The sequence below is a fragment of the Schistocerca americana genome, chromosome X (genome assembly GCF_021461395.2).
Source record: "Schistocerca americana isolate TAMUIC-IGC-003095 chromosome X, iqSchAmer2.1, whole genome shotgun sequence".
Taxonomy (NCBI): Eukaryota; Metazoa; Arthropoda; class Insecta; order Orthoptera; family Acrididae; genus Schistocerca; species Schistocerca americana.
This window is the reverse complement of record NC_060130.1, coordinates 810,122,188-810,142,028: the sequence shown is the minus strand read 5'-3', so window position 1 is coordinate 810,142,028 and position 19,841 is coordinate 810,122,188. Positions and strand designations below refer to the sequence as shown.

At 38.6% G+C, this 19,841-nt stretch overlaps 1 protein-coding gene across 1 annotated transcript in view; it reads left to right on the top strand.

Annotated features, from left to right (window-relative positions):
• LOC124555488 (mothers against decapentaplegic homolog 3-like) overlaps positions 1 to 19,841 on the top strand; it is a 223,072-nt gene that overhangs the window by 162,156 nt on the left and 41,075 nt on the right. The window contains exons 4-6 of the mRNA XM_047129411.1: positions 1,185 to 1,343; positions 10,773 to 10,997; positions 16,442 to 16,586. Of these exons, the coding sequence (XP_046985367.1) occupies positions 1,185 to 1,343; positions 10,773 to 10,997; positions 16,442 to 16,586 (529 nt within the window). The remainder of the gene's footprint in view (positions 1 to 1,184; positions 1,344 to 10,772; positions 10,998 to 16,441; positions 16,587 to 19,841) is intronic.

Sequence of the window (19,841 nt, the reverse complement as noted above, 5' to 3'; positions counted from 1 at the left end):
AATGTTCAGCGACTGCCGACTTGCTCGGATACATCAGTCGAGTGTGCCTCTGGTGTTCATGGCATCGATCCTCGACGGTATGCATCGTCTGACCAATGTACGACTTGCTACATTGACACGGAATCTGGTACACGCCGGCCTTCCTCAAACCGAGGTCATCTTTGGCACTCCCCACCAGTGCACGAGTTTTATTCGGAGGACAAAACACAGTTCCGACCCGGTGTTTCTTCAGAATGCAGGCGATTTTCCCCAAGAGTGCGCCTGTGTATGGAATAAACGCAGTGCCTACCTCCTCCCTCGTGATTTCATCCATCTCAACAGGTTGTGCTGTAGTGGTTGGGCGGAGAGCATGTTGAATCTGCCACTCTGAGTACCCATTTTTTCGAAATACAGTTCTCAGATGTTCCAATTCCTGGGGTAGACTCTCTGCGTCAGAGATAGTGCGCGCCCTATGTACTAGAGTTTTAAGTACCCCATTCCTCTGTGAAGGGTGGTGGCAGCTGTCTGCGTGCAAGCATGACATGGCTGCTTTCACAGGTGGCCCGGCCCCTGGTGGGGTAGAATAAGCGTCTGACAGGACTGGAGTAGAAGGTGCCTGGTGGCTGGATAGAGCAGGTCTGGCAACTTGATCTGCTGTAGAGATATGATTCCCGTGGCAAGGGGATGGGAATGGAAGTGGCTTAGGGATGGATTAGGATGTTCTGTAGATTGGGTGAGCAATGGAACACCTCTTTAAGAGGGGTAGGAAAATGCCCTGATAAGCCACTAGCTACTTACCCCCTGTCCATTTACCTCCTACCTCCCTGTCCCTCTACCAACCCCATCCAACACTACTACTGTCGCAAGCAGTTCACCTGCCAAAAAAAAACAGCATTGCCACTGTTGGTCACACCGGTAGGATGTGTGTGTGTGTGTGTGTGTGTGTGTTTGTTTGTTTTTGTTTTTGTGTTTGTTGATTATTTGTTTTACTCTAGCTCATCGAAGGATAGCTGCAAAGCTAGCATGTTTTCTTTCTTTTATGTGCACCTATTGACATCTCAGTACCTTTTGTTGAGTGGCTTCCATTAGTTCATGTGAAGTATGTTCTTTTGTGACTGCTGTATCTTTTGTGTTCACTCTCATTACTTTGTTAGAGACATTTAATTTTTAAGCTTAGTAGCCCCTATGGAAATTAATGTTTTTAGGTTTACCACGTCTCTCGCCCACCCCTCCTGTTGATGCACAGCCTGTGATGTATTGCGAGCCAGCATTCTGGTGCTCCATAAGTTACTATGAATTGAACACTCGTGTTGGTGAGACTTTCCATGCATCTCAGCCATCCATTACAGTTGATGGTTTCACAGGTGAGTGTGAAAACTTTTTCTCAGATGAAAATGTGTGAGTCTATAGCTGTACACTTTGCTTGTGGCTGCCTACATGGAAATTTGTTAAGTGATATGTTTTGAATGAACAGTATATTAATTTTACAGACTCAGTTTTTCAGCTCTGTGTGTTTATCTTTTGCAGAAGTTCAAATTTAGTAATCATGACAGAAATATAATTTTAACCTCTGCTTATTGCAGAGATAATTTATTGTGACTCAGATTTTCACTTCAACAATAACTCCATGACTAAGTGTGTCCAAGTATCAAGACTACAAATCCAAAGCTTTAGGTTTAAATCTTCAGTTTCTTCTGCAATTTTTTTCTTCCATTTATTGCTTCTTTTACTTTTGGCAAAATGTGTAATTATGTTAAGTTCTGAGAATTATTTATGATTTGTGGTCTATAAAAACGTTACTTTTCTGCTCTGAGTTGCATGTATCAGGCAACGTAATATTTAACGACAATAAACAAGTAGTAGAAAATATTAAATAGTCTGAAGGACTGTAGTTTGTCATATGCCTACCTACAGAAGAAGGTTCTGTCAGAAATGTTGTCATGTAAAAAGAGTGCCAATTGTCAGTGCAACATGACCAATGCACAAGATCAATATTGGATATTTAATTTTATATTCCATCAATCAGTTGCATGATGAGTTGTAATGATTTGGAATGAATCATTTTACAAACATATCATTTTTAAATATGACTACATGCTGAACATTTATAGAGGGGTAGGAATTATTAACTCTCTCTCTCTCTCTCTCTCTCTCTCTCTCTGTCTCCCCCCACCACCTTTTACACATTACAGCAATAGAAATTCTTCTACAGAATAGGAGGAGTTGCAAGGTGAAACATTTTTAGCTTTTTTAAAATTTTACTTTGGTATCTGTCAGACATTTTATATCACTGGGTAAGGTATCAAAAATTTTTGTTGCAGCATTGTGCAACCCTTTTTATGCTAAAATCAGCCTTAATGTGGCGTAATAAATGTGATTTTTTCCTTCTGGTATTGTAATTATGCACATCTTTTTTTTCTGCAGTGGATTATTTGCATCAAATTTCATGAGGGAATAAATATACTGTGAAGGAAGTAGTAGTTAGAATTCCCAACTGCTTAAACAGATGTCTACAAAATAATCATGGGTGTGCACCACATATTACTCTAACAGCACATTTTTGAGCAATGAAAACTCTCTTTCTTAAAGATGTGTTACGCCAGAACATTATTCCCTATGACATTATTAACTGGAAATATGTAAAACATGTCAACTTACTGATTTATCTTTTGCCAAGATTTGCAGTGGTTCTTAGTGCAAATTTGGCTGAACTAAGTTGTTTTAGGAGTTCCAAAATGTGCCTTCTCCAGTTTAAATCCTCATCAATAGGAACAATTATGAATTTTGAAGTTTACAGCCTATTTATTATTTCCTCACCGTGTGTTACACTTATCGTTGATGTAGTGCCTCTAGATGTGCGGAACTGAATATGTTATCTCTTTTTAAAATGGAGTGTGAGACCATTTTCAGAAAACCAGGCAATGATATTTTTGAGAACATTGTTTACTATTTCTTGTGTTTCTGTATAAATGCTTGGACTGATTACAATTCTAATTTCATCTGCAAAAAGAATTAATTGTGCTTGTTGTACGTTAGACAGAAGATTGTTTACATATATGAGGAACAATAGTGGACCTAAGACTGAAACTTCGGGAACCCCATATGTGATTTCTCCCTAGTCAGAATAATGTCTCCAAACTACATTGGTTGATTTACTAAGTACAACTTTCTGATATTGTTGTCAAGGAACAACTACACTACTCAGAATTGCCAATTAGGGTCCATTATGACGATGATTTCTTTTGTGTAAGTATTCATAAACATAGTAGGCACATGTTTTGTGCACCGGAAGTCATTTGCAGATGTGCATTGTGCGTCGGAAGTGAACTATTTGTAATTTATTGATGATTACACAAAATTACAAGTTTGACGTGTCTTTAAGTATGTTTGAAAGACTGTGAAATGTAAACAAATATATAACGTGCTATAATAAATAGCTGAGTTGGCAATTGCAACGTCATCACACATAGGACAGATTACATTATTAGTGTACCATGATTGAAAATGCCTGACTATTGTAATACTGCAAGTATCTAGGATGCATATGAGTGCAAACGAACAGTAGACATCAAGCTTACACAGAGGAGGGCTGTAAGAGTGTTGGCAGGCTTATTTGACTGGTGAGAGTATGTAAGAGAAAAGCTGAAAAATCTTATCTGGCAGAAATTTCAAGAATGACTCCTAATATCTCATGAATATATATGAATGTTCTTCAGGTCCTTCAGGTATTGTTTCTGTAAAAGTGGTGAAGATGAATTTAGTTGAAAAATATTTTTCGTAGAGCCATATAAGCAGTTACTCTTACTGTGGAGAAACATTGTATGGTGCAATAAAAAGGACTCTACCATGCACTTCAATGTGCATTTCCCAAGGTGTGGCTGTGACCTGCAACTGTGGTGATATCTGCCTGGCAGCTGTCCCTCAGCTGTACTGTGATGTGAGCCCCACTACCAAGGCAGTACCAATGTCTCCGAATTACTACACTGTGTCCATATTACTACATAGGGAGAATGGCAGTGTGCACATGGTACCTGCTTTGCAAATTTCCTCAAACAATGTTTTTTTCCCGTTTGTTTTAATTTATTCTTTTGCATTTTATAGCCCCACATGACAGAAACACACATTGCAAAATTGAAATAGTTTACAATGGTAAATAGGAATCACCATGAGTTTATGTTTGGTGCATGCTTGTCATACATTGCTATGTATGAAACATATCCAACATACTGTTATTATCTTGATAGGAGACAGATATATATCTCCAGTCTTGAGAAAATGCATTGCAAATAATGCACCCAGTCCCATGTACACTCACCACAGTATAGCAGGAATGAACTATCCACAACATCCATTGTATTTCAAAGGGTAGTTCAAGATATCGAAGTGAGTTTTTGGCAAATAACAACATACAAAGTGGCACGTATTTTGCATTACGGTTAATGTGCAAACCTTCGTAATCTACAGAAATACAGAAGTAACTGTAGTTTTTTCACTTGAGTAATGTAATGTTAAGGGCAACCAACAGCTGGTGAAAAGAGAATTTGTGTTGGTATGCAACAACATAAATGAATAAATTTCATGTGGAATTTCATACCAACAGTGAGCTGTTTTAATAAACACTCTTTTTCGGTATCCCAGTGCAATTGCGACTGTAATAGCATGTCAGTAAGGTAAAGTTGCACAAACTGTGTTATATTTTGGTAAAACAACCAAAAGAGGAATGTAGGTGTTACTCAAAATTCGCCTCTGCTTCTTCTGTGTAGAAAACAGAAAAGGTAAGAAGTCTGAGGACAAGAAGTTGACACTTCTGCTGCAATTTCAATGGAACCCTGTAACCCATTAACCCTGACACCATTGACAGCTTCACAGTAATAGACATAGGAACCTTGAAGTAGTTTATATATGAACAAGTACTATCTATGATAATTGAAAACAGTTATTCAAATTTGAAAGTTTAACTATCTTGTTTTACTTAGCAAGTTAATTTCATAAAATACTTGTCTTTTCCATTTTATACTGTCACAAACAAAACAATACTGTGAAATAGACTAGATTAGATTAGATTTACTTTCATTCCAGTTCACCCATAGTGAGGAGGCCCTCCACGATGTGGAACATGTCAGAAAAACAATAATACATGACAAATATTTACAACTGAAACAAATAAGCTAATGTACCTTCCACAGATCCAAGTGGAATGGAATGATCGTCATTTTTTTATAAGAATACTACATAAAAGAATCATTTTACAAACACTGATGCACTGAATTTTAAAAAAAAACTTTTTTTATTTTAATTTATGAGGTAATAAACATGTAATAGAACTGCTACAATACTTACTTACAATGAACACATTACTGCACTGAAATGGTGCAGAAGTTATATTGTACTTACACACACACACACACACACACACACACACACACACACACACACACACACACACACAAAAAAAAATCAGTTGGTCCTACTGAGAAATTCGTCAATTGAGTAGGAGGAGTTGGCCACCGATAAATCCTTTAGGCTTCTCGTAAACTGAATTTCATTGGTTGTTATGCTTTTTATGACTGCTGGCAAGTTATTGAAAATGTGTGTTCCTGAATGATGGACACCTTTTTGTACAAGATTAAGTGACTTGAAATCCTTGTGAAGATTATTCTTATTTCTAGTATTGATTCCGTGAATTGAGCTGTTGGTTTGAAAAAGTGATATATATTTAATGACAAATTTCATTAAGGAGAAATATATTGGGAAGCAGTAGTTAATATCCCTAGTTCCCTAAGCAGGCTTCTGCAGGATGTTCTTGAGTTCACACCACATATAACTCTTACTGCACGTTTTTGTGCCCGGAAAACTTTAGCTTGGCTTGATGAATTACCCCAAAAAATAATCCCACATGACATTATGGAATGAAAGTAAGCATAGTATGCCAGCTTTTTCATTTTTATATCCCCTTTGTCTGACACAATTCGCATTACAAATAGGGATTTGTTAAGACGCTTCAGCAGTTCTGTGGTGTGCTCCTCCCAGTTGAATTTATTATCAAGCTGTAATCCGAAGAATTTAACACTGTCCACTTCTTCTATCTGCTTGTCATTGTATGTTAGGCATATACTCGTGGGACACCCCTTACAAGTTCTGAACTGCATGTAGTGTGTTTTTTCAAAGTTTAGTGACAGAGTTGGCTAGGAACCAGTGATTAATGTCCACAAATGTTTTACTAGCTGATCTTTCTAGGACTACACTTGATTTGCTATTTATTGCAATGTTTGTATCATTGGCAAACAAAACGAACTTGGCATCTGATAATGTTACTGATGAAAGGTCATTGATATACACAAGAAAAAGTAAGGGCCCTAAAATGGAACCTTGTGAGACCCCACATGTAATTAGTTCCCAGTTGGATGATGCCTGATAGCTTAATACATGTCTGTTTCCTAATAACACCCTTTGTTTCCTGCCAGAGATACAAGATTTGAACCATTCTGCAGTATTTCCTGTTGCACCATAATATTCTAATTTACTTAAAAGGATATTGTGATTTACACAGTCAAATGCCTTTGACAGATCACAAAATATACCAGTTGCCTGCAATTTTTTGTCTAATGAATTAAGCACATTTTCACTGTAAGTGTAGATAGCCTTCTCAATATCGGAACCCTTTACAAATCTGAACTGCGACTGTGACAGTATGTTATTTCAGATAAGGTGGTTATAAAGCCGATTGTACATTACTTTTTCTAAAATTTTTGAGAGTGCTGGCAAAAGTGAAATTGGAGGGAAATTTGATGCTATTTCTTTATCTCCCTTCTGAAACAGTGGCTTAACTTCAGCATATTTCAACCATTCAGGAAATATTCCACTGATAAATGACTGGTTACACAGATAGCTTAATATGTTACTTAACTCAGAACCACATTCTTTAATTAACTTTGTTGATATTTCATCATACCCACTAGATGTCTTTGATTTTAAAGATTTTATGATGGACATTATTTCTGCTGGGGTAGTGAGGGTCAAATTCATATTATGGAAGTTACTTGAAATGTCTGGTCTAAGGTATACTGTAGCAGCATCTACAGCACCTGACAACCCCATCTTTTCAGTAACAGTTATAAAATGTTTGTTGAAAAGTTCTGCAACATTATACACATATGTCACCAATGTATCATTTACTCTCAATGCTATTTGTCCCTCTTCATGTCTGGTTCTATCGGTCTCCTCCTTCACTATATCCCGTATTTCTTTATTTTGTTATCTGATATGACTATCTTTTCCTTGTAATATATTTGCTTTGATGTTCATATTACAGTCTTTAATATTTTGCAGTATTTCTTGTGATGTGCTATAGCATCAACATCAGAACTGTTTCGGATTGACAGATGCAGTATTCTTTTTGTTTTACAAGATCTCTCTATTCCTTGAGTAATCCATGGCTTCTTTGTAGACTTTGCTCTAACCTTGGTTAGTTTTGGGGGAAAAGAGTGTTCAAATAAGGTAAGCACTTTATTACAAAAAGTATTATATTTTTCATTCATGCCATGAGCACTGTAAACATCAGTCCAGTGAATGTCTCTGAGGGGTGTCCTAAAATAATCAATTTTTGGCTTATTAATTACCCTCTTGAGCTCAGATTTAACACATTTTATATCCTGTTCAGTATTAACATTTAACAGAAGGAACGACATGTCATGGTCTGAGAGGCCACTGACTATTGCTTTTGTAATATAATTTTGTTCATTGGACTTTTCTATAAAAATATTATCACTGGCTGTTTGTGAGCAATTGGCTACCCTAGTGGGGAACCTTACACTGGGAATTAAGTTGAGTGATAGTGTTACTAGCTCAAATAAGTTCTTATTGGGAGAGTCTTTAAGGAAATCTACATTGAAATCACCAGCAACCACTATTTCTTTGTTTTTGGTTGTTAATTGGGCCAGTACAGCTTCAAGGTGGTTTATGAACAGATTAAAGTTACCTGCAGGTGCTCGATATACGCTTAATATTATGAAGGATTTTTTGTGAAATTCTACTTCTGTTGCACATGCTTCCATATGCTGTTCTAAGCAAAATTTATGAATGTCTGTGTTCTTAAATTTACGACAGTTCCTGGTGAATGTGGCAACTCCTCCTTCCTCCATTTCTGCTCGACAAAAGTGAGATGTTAACCTAAACCCTGTAACACTTGAAAGTTCTATACCAGTGGTCACATGATGTTCAGAGAGGCAGATTATGTCAGCTAGGTTTGAAGACTCTAATTCATCTATGCAGATAATTAATTGATTAATTTTATTTCTCAGTCCTCGAATATTTTGATCCAGTAAAGATAGCTGACATTTCACATTGACTGAGTTAAAATTGTATAGAGTGGAAATACCTGCTGACTGTTGAAAATTATTAATCAATAGCTGTTTATGCTGATGTAATAAGCTAGAATTATGTTTTTTGGTTTCTTTCTCAAACTGAAGGTTTGTCTCAGTCCTAACCCCTCTTAAAATTTGGTTTATTTCTGTCCTCCTTACCCTAAAAAAGGGTCTTTTCTGAACCCTATAACCACTGGTATTTTATCACTCATGACAGTGCCTCCCGCCTTTAACTTTCCTGCTATTTTCCCAGCCAGTTTAACCTTCCATTTTCTGTTGAGGTGAAGGCCATGCCTAGTATAATCCCACCTATTGAGACAATCAACAGGAACCACATCATCCTGCACCTGACATAAGCAGCTGTTCCAACTCCAAATTAACTCTCTTGACAGAAGAGTTCAAATAAGGTCAGTCATGGCACCCAAGAGCAGATACAAACTCAACACTAGTATGCTTTGATACTGATGCAATCTTTGCCAGGTCACACTCTATACTGTACCCAGGATCTCTGTCAATACTATTATCTGGCCCACTCACTATAACCACGGTGTCTTCCTTACTGAAATCTTTGCAAAGTGATCCTAAATCGTCTGTCACCTGCTCCAGACCAGCACTAGGTGTAAAAAAAATTGGTGACATGGTATTCTGATCCTAATTCATCGTGCAAAAGTTAGCCAACACCTCTTCCATGTGAACTACCTAACAACAACACTTTCTTTCTCTTTACTGATTTCCCTACATTCTTACTTTTCAATTTGCTGCTGAAAGGTTGTTGTACCCTGTCTACACCTGCAACTGCTTGAGGCTCACCAGCTCAAAAATAGGATGTGTGTGTTATCTTTCTTTAAGTTTACTGTATTTTTTGCCAGTATAACTCATTCCTGTTGTGTTCTGCTTTGAATACAGATATAAGTGAACAAATGAAACAGTTAGGTAATGAACAGTCAAATCACATAACACTTTATTGACTCAAAGAATACACCTACCTTTAGCTCTGCACTGCTTTGGCTGTGTGAAAACTAGTGGAATTATTTATCCTATTAAATGACTTGCTATTCAGGTACACAAGAGACAGCTGTGTTAAACTAAAAGTCTGCAATGTTTACTATTGCTACAATGAATATGTGTCCATTGATAGCACTCAATACATCATACATTTTAATGCTGAACTAGACTCGACTGAATAAAAGTATGATGACACTGTCCTCTAGAGGCGGAAGTAGAATGTTGACACGTGACTGCCCTCAGGGCCAAACTGTAGGCACAAGTTGTAGACAAAACACAACTGGCCACCCATGTCCCATGCAGTGGTATTTGAAGAGTGTGATGTGGAAGCAGTGGCACCTCTTAATTATGGGAGACGTGGCTTATTGCTTCTTCGTGATTGACACCCAAAGATGCTGCTTGGGCATGCAACATCTCTTCAGTGGTCGACTGCTGATTTGCCATGGTCAGTTGTTAGCAACATCGCAATTCCAATTTTCCTGAACTGCATTAAAGCTAAATTTGGATAACTTAAGTCATAATAAAGGCACTGTTGATGCAAGAGTAACTCACAAAGCGTTACATGCAACAAGTGACTCATTGTCACTCCTTCTTATTTCTTGTGGCTACACTTCTCATGGCAACACTACATTCAGAATCTGAATTGCACCATTGTGGCACTGCTTGTTGGTATGCTGCTGTGACAGGAGCTGCATCAACTGTGTTACAGTCCAAACTCAAACTGTGTACTCGTAGACAGAGGGCACGTGTCAGATTGGCCCATTGTTGTCACAGACAAGGATTACACCTTGTGAAATGTGCCTTTATAGTGACTCACTCATTACAGATATAGATGCTTGAGCTTTTATGTGGATATGGAAAAACTGACAAACTTATTTTAATTTTTGATCAATTTGTGAACAAACTTAAAAACCAGTTATGGCAGGAAAAAGTTGCGTAGAATCTGTTTTAGACCAGAAAGTTTAACCCCAAATTATATGAAAATGTAAACTAAATAATTTCTTTTTAACTTTAATTTTATTTCAAAATGATGGAGTACAGCAATCAGTCATCCTTTCCTTTCAGGCTTTATTAAAGCACATCTAGATTTTGGCTAGTAACTAGCCATTAGCAGTGCAGTCTTTCAAAGTTTTAATACATGCCCTAGTATGTCAATCAACAGGAGATTGATGTACTAGTGCACATATTAAAACTTTGAAAGATTGTATTGATAATGGCTAGTTACTAGCTGAAATCTAGATGTGCTTTAATAAAGCCTAAAAGGAAAGGACGACTGACTTCTGCTCTCCATCATTTTTAAAGTCATATCACAGTCCTTGAGTGCATTCCACATTCCTAATGGAAGTTAAATTCATTTAATTTTATGTGTGAAAATTTGGTTTTTGCTGTATGTGTTGTACATTCTGGGTTTTTTCCTTTCTGCAGATCCCAGCAATTCGGAGCGATTTTGCCTTGGTCTGCTTTCAAATGTGAATCGAAACACTGTGGTGGAGCAGACACGTCGCCACATTGGCAAGGGTGTGCGACTTTATTACATTGGAGGAGAGGTATTTGCTGAATGTCTGAGTGATTCTTCAATCTTCGTGCAGTCCCCAAATTGCAATCAGCGCTATGGTTGGCACCCAGCTACTGTATGCAAAATCCCACCAGGTATGAATTGCAAAGCATATTTATACTAAAGTAATTATATCTGTATTCACAGAAATGTTAAAACTATTATTATTGTCTTTGTATGTGTTACTGTACACACAGTGTAATGTGGCACATGACACATTAGACACCAGAGGTGGGTGTAAGTGATGGCTGCTTCTCACAGGACAGTAGCATATGAAACAAAGTGCATCATCATTTCTGCGAAAACAGAGGTAAATGTCATTGAAATGATTCTGTGTAGGTGAAGGTGAAATCTTGTTATAAAGTGTTGGTGCAAACAGTATTGTTGGTAAGTCTGGCACTGAGAAGAAACTAGTTGATACTGGTCAGCTTCTACCAATATCTCTACTCCATAGCAAACTATGTTGTGTGTATAGTACCAGTATATATCTGGAAGTTTTGTTGGTAGCAAATATGTAAATTTTATATAAATGTAGCAGTATTGTGATTTTGGTGGTGGTGGTGGTGATTTACATTGGCAGTATTATTTTCACTATCTTTCTATCATACTAAAGTGATCTTTGTTTGCACTAAAATTATCTTGCCTCTTCGTAACCAGGGAATGTAAGAGGCTAGTAATATCTATTTTTAGTGTTATATATAATTTTGTGTATTTGAGAGTTAAAAAATTTTGTATTTTCCTCAACATTTGATATGATAAATCCATCTAAATTTCTCTTTAAGAATTTGAAGATGGAATTTCATGCCATAACATCATCAGTGATAAAGTCAATCATGGGAAGCAGAACAACTGAGCACGAATGCAAAACCAGCCACATAGAATTGTGTGTTATGTAAAGAAGTGGGATTGGTTGGAGGGATTCTTGCCGACATTGTACAATTGTTATTTGAAATAGTATCATGGTCTCTCTGCTCAGATAGAAACTTAGTTGAAGCCAATCAAGAATATTATTTGTTCACTAAGAACTTCAAAGAAACACACACAGGAAGAATCATGTGCCGAAGATTGCTAGTTAAACCGTTATCCTATGGGTCGGAAATGTGATTGTGAACATGGAGCGTAATTATTTTTGTGATGTCATACACAGGTTTTAATAGTGCCGAGCATTGAAGTGTGAAGAGCAGGATCTAGTATATGAGATTTTCTTAACGTAAGTCAAGCTTGGACTAATACAGTAGTTCTATGTCACGGGCAGACCACAGCAGATACCAAGTTGGATTTACACCTCTTAGAAGTCAAAGTACTGTGTTACAGGAGGTGAAATATTTAGTACTGCTGATAGATCAGTTATAAATTTGTACAGTGGGTGAGCATTGATTGTAGCCAGATGCAGAATGTTATAGGAGTAAGTACTGACCAGTACCTCGTCATGGCTCTAGAACCATATTTGATGGCATTTGATATAATTCACGTATGCCAGATTTGGTGGTGTTAAAAAAATCATCTGTTTCTAGAGTATTCATTTCTGTAGCTTCATCGTTACACTGGAGTGCATCAAACTAAGAATAAGCAAATTTTTCTCACTGTTTCCTTGATAAGATGTTAGAGTAATGTCACCATCCTTATAAACAACACTTGAATGAAGTACATCTTAAGTAAACAAGACAGAAAGGCATTATGATGTTTTAAAGACTTATTTCTTGTGTAAGAAGTTATTTTGTCTGCATGAACAATATCAAAATGCATATTTTGTATCGTTATTTGAACTCGGTAAATTTTCGTACTGTGTTGCATAATATTTCAGTTTTCAATACAGCATACCAGACTACAGTAACAAAACATTTTTGCACATTTACATCAACATAAATGCTCTGCAAGCCACTGAACAGAGCATGGCAGTGGGTACATCATACCCATATTATCAGTTTTATTTCCTATTCCTTTCACATATTGAATGAGGAAAAAATGAATGTCTAAATGCCTCTGTACACACCATAGTCTCTATTATCTATTTCTCATGATCCCTAGGTGAGATGTATGTTGGTGGCAGTCATATTTGAATACAAGTTCTCTAAATTTACCAAACAACATTCTGTTAGAACTACATAGTCTTACTTCAAAGCATCCCCATTTTTCTCTGACCATTTCTGTTACACATTTGTATGGGGTATTCTGAGCTGTTACGTTTGTAGCAACAAGTCCCAGAGTTCATTCAGTATTGGATGTTGTGCCTATCTGGTAAGGACCCCAAACACTGGAATGATATTCTAAAATTAGTCACACTGCCATCTTCTATATGATTTCCATTACAGATGCACCGCACTTGCCCAGAACCCTTCCAACAAATCTAAGTCTTCCATTCGGATGCCCTAATATTGATTTTACATGATTGTCCCATTTTATATTGCTTTTTAGTATTGCCCTAAATATTCATACAGTGTGACGTGCTCAAGGCTGTCTCCATTAATCTTGTATTCAGATACTGTACTGTTCATTCACTTTGTTACAGGCATTAGTTGGAACAGCTGCCATTCATTACACCAAGCAAAAATTTTGACCAATGTCTTTTTACAATTCTTTGCAGTCATCCAACGATGGTACTGTCCTGTAACCAAAAGCATTGTCAGTGAAGGCTCTTACACCATTCATAATGCTATGTTATATATTATGTATGTGTATTGAGAATAATACAGGTCCTATTATGCTTTCTCTGGGCACACCCTATATTACTTCTGTTTCTGGTGAACATTCACTGTCCAGTATAATGAACTGAGTTCCTCCAGGCGATCACATATTTGTGAAGATATTCTGTACACTCGTATCTCAATTATTAGTTGATGATGTAGCTCATTGTTGATGAACAACAGAAATCTGGGAAGATGCAGTCTACCTGTTCTTCTGCGTCTCTTGTTTGCAAGATGCGTGTGAATAAAGCAAGATTTTTTCATATTAGTGACGTTTTTTCTGAATTTGTGCTGAGTGTTTGAAAGAAGCTTATTTTCCTCCAAGAACATCTTAATGTGTGAGCTTAGATAATGCTCCAGGATCCTGTAACAGATAGATGTTAGAAGTTTTGGTGTATAGTTCTGTGTATTTGATTTATTACCCCTTCTGCAAACAAGAATAACCTGTGTAGGTTTCCAATCACATGGACCTATACGCCGTGCGAGTGATCCTTGATAAATATGAGCTAGGAAATGAGCTAATTCCATGGTGTCTTCAATGTAAAACGTAGCTGAAATTCTTTCAGCGCCTGTTGCTTTGTGTGCTTGAATAGTTTCAATTGTTTTTCAGTACCTGTGGTGCTGATATCAATATTGCTCATGTGAGGGTTTGGTGGTGATCAGACATGGGTACAGTGGTATCCTCTTGAGTGAATACATTTATAAACATATAATTTAAAATTCCTAGTTCCTGTCTGCTGTTTTCAATTTCCGACATCAGATGGAACCATAAAAGACTGAATGGAAATGCCCAGAACATCCTAGTGTTTTCTGATAAATTTTTTGCCGGGATCTGACTGTGAAAATTTTGTATGCTTCAGTACCTGTGGTGCTGATATCAATATTGCTCATGTGAGGGTTTGGTAGTGATCAGACATGGGTACAGTGGTATCCTCTTGAGTGAATACATTTATAAACATATAATTTAAAATTCCTAGTTCCTGTCTGCTGTTTTCAATTTCCGACATCAGATGGAACCATAAAAGACTGAATGGAAATGCCCAGAACATCCTAGTGTTTTCTGATAATTTTTTTGCCGGGATCTGACTGTGAAAATTTTGTATGCTTCAGTACCTGTGGTGCTGATATCAATATTGCTCTTGTGAGGGTTTGGTAGTGATCAGACATGGGTACAGTGGTATCCTCTTGAGTGAATACATTTATAAACATATAATTTAAAATTCCTAGTTCCTGTCTGCTGTTTTCAATTTCCGACATCAGATGGAACCATAAAAGACTGAATGGAAATTCCCAGAACATCCTAGTGTTTTCTGATAAATTTTTTGCCGGGATCTGACTGTGAAAATTTTGTATGCTTCAGGTATAACCCTTCTTACAGGTGCCTGAGTTGCTATTAATTTTTCTCTGCCAGCAATCCTGCAATCTCCCTTGGGGCGGTAGTCTAGTAATTTCTGTTTTAGCAACAGTCTGTGAATGATACCATTTAGCCCAGATGGGTCTTTGCTGTCTTCTATTACTTTACTTTGACACACCCATCCAGACTGCAGTTTATAACGTCTTTCAACTTTAATCACAATTTTTCAACATTTTCCAGTTCTAAACTAACCCTTAATGGATCAACAAAGACTTTATGCCTTTGGTGACCATTGTTCCAGTAATCCTCCCATTGGTGGCTCTCTCAAAAAGATAGGCTGTTTTTAACTAGACGGCCTAGACTATTGCTTTCGCATATGGATTATTGGACTTGTCGTTTGAGGCAGTTGTATTTTCAGTTTCTCCCAGGATACCCAGTGGGTGTATATTTGATTTGTTTCCTCTTCTGACATCATTTCCCTAAGAAGGCCACAAACCACCTAGGATTCAAACTGCCTACCACTGACACCACCTTCTGTCCCTTCCGTATGTACCCTGATTGTGACAGAGGCAACCACTGTACAAGCAGGAGAGGCGACATCACAGGCACTGTCTAGTTATCAGCAGGAAACATTACATTGTGCTTATTCGTTACAAGTACAAGGTTAGCCGTGCAGCCATTAGCCTTTCAAAACAGCTCCAGGTCTGCATATGTCCTACTAGCCACCACCAGATGAACATTCGGTGCCAGATCAAGGTTTTCCATAGATGAACTCATTTCTTTTGAGGACATAAAGAAGTAGAGGAATTGGATGCGAGATTAGATTGTGCTTACGTATAAACAGAACTAGGAGCAATACATAGACTCGGGCTGCTGCCAATGTGAGAGCCACCTCATCTGATGGCGATAGCATGAGAGCTGAGGTATATGAACTACAGGCATGTGTTTGTGTCGTACGTGAAACGTTCTGTATGGACTGATCCCTACATCTTGTAATCTACAAAATGCCTCACTGCATAGTATGTATTATTAAAGAGCTATGCTTTAACTGACTGTTTAAATGAGTTTGTTTTAGTTCTCTTTTTGGGCAATTTATTGTATAGAGTAATTTCCTAATGAAAGATGCTATTTAGAGATTTCTGTTTATTGTTTGTCAAGAAAGTAATGCTACTGATTAGTTTGCTGGTACATATCTGCATTGAAATCCGTATGCCACAGTACTGTAGCTAAACAAAAGGGTGCTGTCAGTCTCCACCTTATCCGCTGTCAGCATTCTACGCTGCTGTGACACAGGCATTTTGATATGTCTCTGCAAGCAAATAAAAAAATGACTGTCTGCCTTTATATTTTTGAGGTGATAATTGAAACTTTGACTATCCCCATAAGTGACATGGCTCTTATTTGGCGATTGTGAATAGAGAGAGCAGTTTGTATGGTTGAACTTGAACTATTGCTATTTCTCAATATTAAATAAGTTACAAATGATGTGTGTGTTTTTTAGGTTGCAACTTGAAGATCTTCAATAATCAAGAATTTGCGGCACTTCTTTCCCAGTCAGTGAGCCAGGGCTTTGAGGCAGTTTACCAACTGACTCGAATGTGCACTATACGCATGAGTTTTGTCAAAGGATGGGGAGCAGAATACAGGTTTGTTCTTTTCACAGATCCACATTAAGTTGTTCGTAATTCTGGTAAACGTGTAGAAATGGTGGTGATATAATAGCTGTGACAGTTGCTTGCGGAAGTCAGTGATAAGGCAACTTTATTTTGATAATATATTGCATCACTCATTGATAAAAGAAATGATTAGCAAATCCTTAAATCTGTCACATTTAATTTGCAGACTCCCCACTGTAGGAAGTGTAACTCCATTATTCTCTTAGATTTTGATAGTTAATATTGCAAGTTGTGAAGTCATCTAAGACTGAGAAAGCCCCAGCAAGGAAGATAATTTGCTAATAATGTTTGTAAAGTAAAACCTTTAAGTGTTATATGTATTGTGAATATCTTGCCTAGTCACGCAGTAGAAATGCCAGTGTTATATGTTGTTTATTTGTGAACTCTGTCATATGTGTTGAGACTTTGCTGGTGTTATGGGATATGTCAGCAAGAATTATGCCCTCATCCCTCAAGCTCACATTTTGTAGTTGGAAGGCATTGTTATTCCAGGAAATGGGAGCTTTTTGCTCCTGACTTGTGTATTAGCACAAACTGAATCTGTCGGTAGGTGCATTTCTGGTTAACTTCTGCTTTCGAAATTTTAGTGGGATACCAGTGTCTAAAATCCTGGATTCAGCCTCAATGTCTACACACGGTTGAGCTACTTTGCTGCATAAATAGTTCCTTTTTTAAAGTTTATTTTACATTGTTGTTCCATAGGAGTGCTGTAAATTAATCACGCAATTGTGAAGCATGAAATTACATTAATGAAATATATTTAAATTGAGTAAATCAACACAAGGAAAGTAAGTAAGATGTGAATACAGGGGTAGATTGAATAACTAATGAGAAGCTACTGGATCAAATAGGAAAAAAAAGAAATTTGCGTCACAGCTTGTCAAAAAGAAGGGAGCTTAGCCGTCAAGGAATTGTCAATATGGTACCTGGAAGTGTGGAGAACTGCATCAAACCAGTCTTTGGACTGAGGAAGATTCCGGCAATAACAACATTGACTACAACAATAACTTCTGAATTTCAGATGACAAACAATGGGCATGGAATGGGGCAGATGATGGCCTTGGGCTGTTGCCAGAAATCACTTATCATTATGTTAGAGAGATTTGGAAAAAAACTAAATCAAGATGACTGGACCAGTTAACAATCCAGAGACATTAAAAATAAATCAGTATATCCAAAATTTCTCTTGGGTAGTGTGTGCAAGTCTGCTGTAGGCATTCAGGATGGTGGAAATTTAACATTTCATCACGGTTTATATATTTCGCAATATATGGGTAATCTTATCATTTCTGTGACATGATTCCAGAGGAATGACTATTTTTCCTTTTCTTTTTATTTTGTACTGTGCTTTCCAGTAGTTAATCTGCAATTAAACTATTTTTAACAATTTTTTACCACCTTAAGTACACTCCTGGAAATGGAAAAAAGAACACATTGACACCGGTGTGTCAGACCCACCATACTTGCTCCGGACACTGCGAGAGGGCTGTACAAGCAATTATCACACGCACGGCACAGCGGACACACCAGGAACCGCGGTGTTGGCCGTCGAATGGCGCTAGCTGCGCAGCATTTGTGCACCGCCGCCATCAGTGTCAGCCAGTTTGCCGTGGCATACGGAGCTCCATCGCAGTCTTTAACACTGGTAGCATGCCGCGACAGCGTGGACGTGAACCGTATGTGCAGTTGACGGACTTTGAGCGAGGGCGTATAGTGGGCATGCGGGAGGCCGGGTGGACGTACCGCCGAATTGCTCAACACGTGGGGCGTGAGGTCTCCACAGTACATCGATGTTGTCGCCAGTGGTCGGCGGAAGGTGCACGTGCCCGTCGACCTGGGACCGGACCGCAGCGACGTACGGATGCACGCCAAGACCGTAGGATCCTACGCAGTGCCGTAGGGGACCGCACCGCCACTTCCCAGCAAATTAGGGACACTGTTGCTCCTGGGGTATCGGCGAGGACCATTCGCAACCGTCTCCATGAAGCTGGGCTATGGTCCCACACACCGTTAGGCCGTCTTCCGCTCACGCCCCAACATCGTGCAGCCCGCCTCCAGTGGTGTCGCGACAGGCGTGAATGGAGGGACGAATGGAGACGTGTCGTCTTCAGCGATGAGAGTCGCTTCTGCCTTGGTGCCAATGATGGTCGTATGCGTGTTTGGCGCCGTGCAGGTGAGCGCCACAATCAGGACTGCATACGACCGAGGCACACAGGGCCAACACCCGGCATCATGGTGTGGGGAGCGATCTCCTACACTGGCCGTACACCACTGGTGATCGTCGAGGGGACACTGAATAGTGCACGGTACATCCAAACCGTCATCGAACCCATCGTTCTACCATTCCTAGACCGGCAAGGGAACTTGCTGTTCCAACAGGACAATGCACGTCCGCATGTATCCCGTGCCACCCAACGTGCTCTAGAAGGTGTAAGTCAACTACCCTGGCCAGCAAGATCTCCGGATCTGTCCCCCATTGAGCATGTTTGGGACTGGATGAAGCGTCGTCTCACGCGGTCTGCACGTCCAGCACGAACGCTGGTCCAACTGAGGCGCCAGGTGGAAATGGCATGGCAAGCCGTTCCACAGGACTACATCCAGCATCTCTACGATCGTCTCCATGGGAGAATAGCAGCCTGCATTGCTGCGAAAGGTGGATATACACTGTACTAGTGCCGACATTGTGCATGCTCTGTTGCCTGTGTCTATGTGCCTGTGGTTCTGTCAGTGTGATCATGTGATGTATCTGACCCCAGGAATGTGTCAATAAAGTTTCCCCTTCTTGGGACAATGAATTCACGGTGTTCTTATTTCAATTTCCAGGAGTGTATTTTCTGTAATGGCTTGTCATTGTATAAGCTGTAAAAGTAAAATATGGCTTTGAAATTTTTGCGTAAAGGGACAACACTGTTGTACACTGTTGTACATCTACATCTACAGTTACATGACTACTGTACAATTCACACTCAAAGTGTTTGGCGGAGTGTCCATCGAACCACGTTAAGACTATTTTTCAGTTGTTTCACTCTTGAATAGCATGTGGAAAATATGAACGTGACTTTCAGATGAGGCATATTATTTTAGTCTGAACAGCCTGTTAATTCACTGCAAATTCCATTTCCACATGTTTGTAAAAGTTCTCAAATTATGGAGATTTACTCATAAAAATCATTTCTAGGTAAATCAGTTAGGCTATAAGCATCAGTAATTATTGGTAAATTACAC